The 7,553-nt window shown below is 41.0% G+C and overlaps 1 protein-coding gene across 2 annotated transcripts; it reads right to left on the reverse strand.

The window, feature by feature from the left end:
* Positions 1 to 1,959: 1,959 nt before the first annotated feature.
* On the reverse strand, positions 1,960 to 4,890 carry LOC123066421 (putative B3 domain-containing protein Os03g0621600). 2 transcript variants are annotated; one of them, XM_044489509.1, is made up of 6 exons: positions 4,772 to 4,890; positions 4,471 to 4,607; positions 3,795 to 4,242; positions 3,529 to 3,716; positions 2,415 to 2,668; positions 1,960 to 2,202 (listed from the first exon to the last, which is right to left on the reverse strand). In XM_044489509.1, exons 2-6 carry the CDS (start codon positions 4,585 to 4,587, stop codon positions 2,169 to 2,171), a joined length of 1,041 nt encoding a protein of 346 aa, XP_044345444.1. In that variant the 5' UTR covers positions 4,588 to 4,607; positions 4,772 to 4,890; the 3' UTR covers positions 1,960 to 2,168. The 2 variants fall into 2 exon arrangements, with proteins under 2 accessions (XP_044345444.1, XP_044345445.1); XM_044489510.1 differs by lacking the exon at positions 1,960 to 2,202 and having other exon boundaries at positions 2,213 to 2,668.
* Positions 4,891 to 7,553: the final 2,663 nt, after the last annotated feature.

Here is a 7,553-nt window from a genome sequence, read left to right on the forward strand (position 1 = left end):
GTCTTGGCTAGGGAGATAGCCAAATTATTGGGGTATGAAAGGGTCCAAGCTTCTACGAAAAAAACCCCATTCCAAACTCTAAAGAAGAGAAATATCTTGCATCTTGCTCCATGTATAGTTTCTTCCTTTTAAAGGAATCTCTACCAAATCCAAGTGACTGATGGCTTCACTAAAGAGCATCATATCCTGTGTGTCCCACCGTCCCTTCTTTGTTCCTATTTTCAGGATATCTAATCCTCCCAATATGATTCAGTTATGATCATCTGGTATTGTAATGCTTTGAAACCAATCAATGAATTTTTTCTTGCTGACAGTGGCTATAAACATTGGTTAATATCCAGGAATCACCATTGTGGACTGAAGTAAATAAAATAGACAGGGAAAATTCTTGAAATATTTTCCCTTATGAATATATTATCATTCTAGACAGAGGGAAGATATTCAAACTTATTAGCCTTCTAAGACAGAAGTTTTTTAGGTATCTCTGATCAAAGAAATCTCTTTTTGTTTCTTGAAGATAAAGGACAGCACAGCCTATTTCCTCATTCTTGTTAGATATTGCAGTCCGCTTTTTATCAGAATTAATCCTTCTAATATTCGAATTTAGGATTTTCCAGTCCCTATTCATGACAATATCTATAGTACACACAATACGATACCCAGGTTGCGTGGGCAACCCCTTGCCTTCTGTCAGAGATCTGGCGGCTCCCAGTTCTGGCAATCTGTCATCTAGCTGCTCCCGGTTCTTCGTATTGGGACATCCATTTCGGTTGGATCTGGGTCTGCGACCCTGTTCTAGTTCGACCGTTGGGCTGGTGACACCCCCTTCGTCGCGCGCTTCCCCGATCTCTTCTCCATCGCCGTTGACCCTCAGGTCTCGGTTGAGAGGGCCCTTACTGACTTAGGGCGCCTCACCTTCCGTAGGCCATTTGGGCCTGGGGACTCTGCCGCGTGGCATGAGCTTCTCGACTGTGTCGTCCTTCACGAGCATGTGGTTGACGCTGGTCCTGACCTGGTTCGGTGGCATCTTGAGCCTTCGGGCCAATTCTCCACCAAGTCCCTTTACCAGGCCATTGCCCCCTCCTCCACTCCTCCTCCCCTTACGACGGTGTGGTCCATCCGCCTGCCGCTGAAGATTCGGATCTTCATGTGGCAATGGATTTCGCGGGCGGACCCTGTCTGGGGTGGAGGTCCGCAAGCGCAACGGCCCCGGATCTGGCCTCTGCCCCCTCTGCGGTGTCCCCGAAGACTCGAATCACCATCTTCTTCTCTTGCGTGTCCGCTCAATTTGTTTGGAGCTGCTTTAGAGAGGTGGTTGGTGGTAACTGGTGTCACACCAACTTCCCCGACCTATTCGCCGAACTCCAGAACTCCCCCCTGCCTTCTCGCCACATTAGGTGGCTTGATATTGGAGCCCTCGCTTGGACCCTCTGGACGATCCGCAATAAACTTGTGATTCAACGCATTCCTCTTCGACGGGCTACTGACGCTCTCTTCAAATTGTCCGGTCTGGCGGCCGCTTAGCCGCCCCCAGGATCGAGACGCCATCTCTGCCTTCATCGCCGACCTTCGCTCCATGGTTGTCCGCTTGTCGCCGCCGCCATCTCCGCCTCCGCCGGAGCCTGATTAGAGGCCGGCCTTCTCCGGCCGCCGGCCTTTCCTTTTTTGTTTTTTTGGGCTTGTTGAGTTGTGCCCTCAGCAGAACCTTTTGTACCTCTTGTTGTGCGACTTGGTGTGTGTGTGTGTGTGTGTGTGTGTGTGTTTTGGGGACTAGTGCTTGTATGTGTGCTCTGTGGCGGTTTGCTTTATATATAAAGCGGGGCGAAAGCCTTTTTCGGTACGATACCCAGGTATATCCTAGGCACTGCAACCAACAGCAAAAGTGGGCAACTGGCCATAATGTAACTCTGCCCTGACATAACCCGCAGTACATCCACGCAATAACCTCTAAACATAATATTGTCCTATCTGCCATTACACTTCATCCACTTAAACATAAGGTAAACATAAGGTCTTAAGAGTATTACATCCATGATAACACAAAAGGCAGCTGAAACTAACTGGACTTGAACTTTATTATGAACTCCGAGCTCTTTCTTCACTATATTGTCAGGGCTCCACTCTTCCGGCCTTACCCGAAACTCCTTTTGCTACTTCTGTTTCTTGAATCATGTGGCCAGCTTTTCTTCAGATGCACATTTCCTGGCGAGAGAGTACAGTGAGATAGAGAGATGATGCAATGGATTGCAGACCAAACATAATTAGCTTTGAGCTCATAACTACTAAATTATTCCAGGGAATTGCTGATACCCACAATGTTTTGGCAAACAATTCTTGGTTTACAACAATGCTTGATGCAGTAATTCACCATATCAAAAGTTAGTACCAATGGTAGGAAGTATGCCAAACTTCACCTCTTGTAAAGGGATTTGCGAATGATATGGACATTCATCACATACTTCTTCTTGTTCCTCAGTAGCTCAAAGAGGCAGACATCTCCCAGCTGCAAGTTGTTGTCACGTGCAAAATGCTTCCACCCTCTCAAAAGCCTTTTGGCTTTGCTTTTCTTAACACGACACCGCACCTCCCACTTCTTGCCATGATGCTGAAGGGTCAGCATTTGTTCCTCAAATGGAAGGTATACTTCAGCATATTTTCTTGATATTTCCTGATAAAGGGAGAAATGATCTTTAGTATTGCTAATTCGAGCAAATAGCATGGTGTAGTGGACTATCTACACGTCCATGATACTAACATTTTGTAGTCTAGTATCAATGTTCATTAAAAAAGTAAACCAAAGTTGTAACACCCAGCTTACATGAAAGGCGTAGCGATAAGAGTTTACTGGGGTTGCTAACCTATAAAATTGAGCAGCATATCACCTGTAAATTTGACACCGTAAAGTTTCTTTAATATCCTAATGTTTTTTTTAAAGAAAACGCAAATATTACCTTTTGATCCGTTGATAGAAAAAAGATTAACATCCGTACAGGCCCAAGACTAGGCCGAAATAACGAACCACTCAACTCAATTACTCAAGACTACGACCAGCTTCTACTAGGCACACACTACAACAGACACCACCAAACAAACCCCACAGCCTACAAGCCATCCACACAAACACACAGACGCCAATCCCGCCACAGGAAGAGGGCAAAGTACCGCTAGCGCTACGGAGAAGATAGAATAAGCAGAATACTAATGGGGTAAGACAAACATATATTGTTTTGGGTAAGACAAACTTCAATCTGCTCCAGGTACAATTTTCTATCCCAATGGTTACATGACTCCAATACAAACTCAATCAATATGCAGAATAAACTAAGAACATTTGGGTGGACAAACATTATTTTTGTAAGTCAGGCGCAAAGATAAAAAGCCAGCTTGCCAAAGGCAGCACAACTAACGTACAGTATCCGTTTGACAACAGAGATTTTACTCCCACCGTTCCGATTTACTCGTTGTGGTTTGAGTTCAAATTTGAACTAAAACCACGGTGAGTAAATCGGAACGGAGAGAGTAACTCACAAGGGCATGCAGTGTTCCGTAAATACTGCTCTTCCTTATGACACACCCATAAATGGGGATTTCGGAATTCATAGCTCGGATTTTTTCTTTAAGTTGCTTCTTCTGCACCCGATTTAGATTCAAGAGGGTGCCATTTGCGAGGATACAACCTGGCAGGAAATCATCATCTTCTGAAGATGAAATACCTCCTAAACAAAGAAAATAAAGTCATATATGAAGTTCTATGGGGCATAATATATGGCAGGTTTGACATTGTGAATTATAACCTGCTGAATCTGAAGCAGAGCTCGACGAGCTGACATTGATGATATCATTCCCCTGCCTTGAGGTATCCTTGCTTGGCCTAATCTGTCTTCCACTTTGTGGAAATTTCATGGGAAGATCATGACAAGTGTTTACAATGCCAGCAGTGTTTCCCCACCAGTCTTTACCAGGAGCAGCATTTTTCTTGAGATTGCACGCTTGAATTTTCTCGCAACCGCTCGGCCCAAAGATCAAAACCTTCAGTTGAGAGTGGCCATCATACTTGAACACAAGAAAGTCCCCCGTTCTCAAGTTATGGGCACGAGCAAACGCCTTCCATCCCGAATCAAGGACTAGTTTCTCCAAATTCTTGGTAATCTGAACATCAAAAGTGTAACCATGGCGTGATGCTAGCTTAATAGTTCGTCCTGTTTGCCCCCTGAAATGTTGGACAAACCTATCTGGTATGACCTGTAGGAAACAAGGTGAAGCACACTATGTCAGGAGACACTGAAACTTTCTGCTATATTTCAGATGTGAAACAGAGTTGCCCAGATCTGACCGAATTAAGTAATACAGTTTCACTCCAAGAGGTTCCCTTTTTGCTTCCATAGAAAGCTAGAACATAATCCACTTGAAAATAAAAGTACCCTAGGAGGCCAGAACAGAGTCGAACTGAAAATAGCCAATGAAAATTACCATTCTCTCATGGAAGTCGCCAATCATAACCTTGAAGAAATGCTTATCTTGCTCGCCTGTGTGGTTCCAGTAGCGATGTTCATCCAGCTCCTTGCGTTTCTTCCATGGCTTGCTCATCTCCTAACCACGGAATGGATCTACAACAAAAACGAATCGTGAATAAATATTTTAGGTAAAAATGTAACAACTCAAAGTTGAAGAAAACATTTCGGGAAATAGAGGAGAAGGTAAAACAAAGAGCTTCTCTATTTTATAGGGCTTGCAGTATTTCAGAGGGAGGGAGATAAAAGTTGAATCATACCAGTGATTATCGGAGATTCAGAGAGAGAGAGAGAGAGACAGGGAGGGAGGGAGACTGGAGGACGTTCTGAAGAGTGGAGAAAGCCATACATCAGAGATTAGGCAAGTAGATGATCCAGCGCCTCTCCGACTTCTAGATGCCTACTACTAGTAGGTGTGCCTGTAAGAGGCGACAAGACTTGACAAGGGAGGGATGCCTTGGGGAGAGTGCATGAGGGGGTGACCAGATGAGGTTGCGTGTGGGTATCCTTTTATAATTCAGAAATTTTATGTTAAATATTTGAATATTTTAAAATAATAAATGAACAAGTTTTGAGGTTGCGTAGTAAGCTATTTCATTTGTAAGTACAATATTTATAACACGCGAATATTTGAAAGTTATTTTTATTTCTGGGATTATAATTTAAATACTCTCTACAGATTTATATAAAAAACGACGAGTGCAAAATGCGCCGCACAGAATGCAGTTCATTTCAGTTCGCGCCTTTGTTCTAATATATTAAGAGGTAATTATTCATTTCAGACATCAACGTGTGTAGGTGGCCGTGGTTGAAAGAGGAATGCTATACAGACGATAGTGTACGGATGATTTATGGACGACGTGTCGCCGGAGTCTTTCATCATGTCCGCTATGTACAGGATGACCATTGGATCGGCTGTCGTTGAACAATCGTCCCATAAATTGTCGTCCACAAAGGAGTTCCAGGTTTCAAACCTGGTACCCACACTATTTCGTCTTAATTTTCGGTTTGTATTGACATGCGGAACACACCAAGAGTTGTCATTTTTTCACAAATAAAACAAAGTAGTTTTTTTTGGTAAAAACGCGCTGGGCCGAGCACCAACTATCACTCACATTGGAGCGGTCCATTTTGTTGGATTGACCTTGTTTGATAGCCGATTTTTGGTTGGATCTGCCTCTTCAGGTCTTTTTATGTTGGTATAGATATGTACAGAGTTGATCGCTAAAAAAATTGTGGGACCAAAGTAAACCAGCTAGAAATCAATTTGTCATGTGTTATTGGGCCGTGAATCTTGTTGGGCCATACACACGATAAGACAAACTGAGGCACAACCATAATCATCGAACAAGGGGACCTCCTTTTGGGTGCTCAGTTGGGCCGGCCCATAAAACGCGAACGCAGCGAACTTACAGCATGGAAAAAAACCGCAAAACAATTAGCTTATACAAGATTCAAACTCGCACCATTGGACTCCCATACAAGTCTTGCTAACCACTCAGGCTACTCAATTGCATTGACTGAAAACAGCGCAAAAGAATATAAGAACTACTGTGGATGCACTATTTATACTATATCTCTAAGATTTTGGAATTATTTGGAAAAACTTAAATTTTAAAAAGCTCAGTGGTTTTGGAAAAAGTTGATAGGTTTTGAATAAATTTTTTTCAATTTTAAAGAATGTTCATCAATTTTAAAAGAATCATTGATTTTGAAAAAAGTTTGTTTGATTTTAAAAAGGTTCACAATTTTTTTAAAAAATTGTCAACTTTCAAAAGAAGTCATCTATTTTAAATAATTACATGAATTTTGAAAACAAGTTCACTAATTTTGGAAAAAAAATCGATTTTGAAAAAAAGCTGATTCAATTTAGCAAAAGTAAAAAACTAAAAAAATGAACAAACCATTACAATAAAAAATAAACAAGAAAAAATAGAAAAGAGAAAAGAAAAAGAAGGAAAGCAGGAAAAAGATAGGAACACGTCAGGTGTAGGTGTTCCTTCTTTTACAAGAAGCATTGTTGCACAAAGGTGTGGAAATGAGGTAAATGTTGACAATTTGTTAATATTGAGTCCGAAATATATGTACATATTCCCCGACAGATTTATGGGTTCGTTGATCCACTAAACTGCACTTCCCACTTGCATATAGAAAGAAACATTGTTTTAATTCAATAACTTCGTGGTCTCTTTCATGAAAATGACTGAAGCATGTAGAAGAAGTGTTCCCATATCGTATTATAGAAAACGATTGATAACCCACATAGGAGGCAAAATAAATCTGTAATAATAGATGGAAACATGCTTGTCCCGTATGAACTATTTATATAAGGACGATGATGATAATATCTTTAGATCTATTTTTTCATATGGGTAGCACACCGTAAGATCTAAAGTGAATACTAAAATAGACATGTCAAAACAACATGATTCAAAAGAAAAAAAAAATAGAGATCAACATGAGTTTAGCTATATATCAACAATCAAATATTTCAGTCCATCACAATAATTATATAGATAAACTGTGTATTTCAGGACCACGATGAACAACACCTATTTTATTCTGAAACAACCAGGGACATTGCGATATTAAATACACGTTTATGATAAGATAATTCATAACTGAAGTATATGTGATGCATAGCTGAGTTCATTTGTACGTATAGAAAGAGCAGAGCGAAGACATAATTTTCATTACCGACGACGCTCCTGTTCAAGCAGGAATATCTCTATTTTGAATCTCAAAAGGTGAAGATACACCCTCACTTAATAAACTTGTTAACCGACTCTTAAATTTAGCCTGCTTCAGTGTCAACCATAGAAACAAAATACATCAGGAGGAAACCAGAGCGATTGAGTGTGTCCAAAAAGATTAATAGACATCATATAAGATTAATGGAGACACTGCCTTAAAAGGCCTTCAGAATTTGAGACTACATGATATATGACCATACATAAATAAAGAAAATTCATGTTGATATCTGAACTGGTCATAAAATCAGTAAAGTACGATGCAGAATTTGTCCTCAAATGCTGCAATAGA

This window comes from Triticum aestivum, chromosome 3B, assembly GCF_018294505.1.
Source record: "Triticum aestivum cultivar Chinese Spring chromosome 3B, IWGSC CS RefSeq v2.1, whole genome shotgun sequence".
In the NCBI taxonomy this organism is placed as follows: Eukaryota; Viridiplantae; Streptophyta; class Magnoliopsida; order Poales; family Poaceae; genus Triticum; species Triticum aestivum.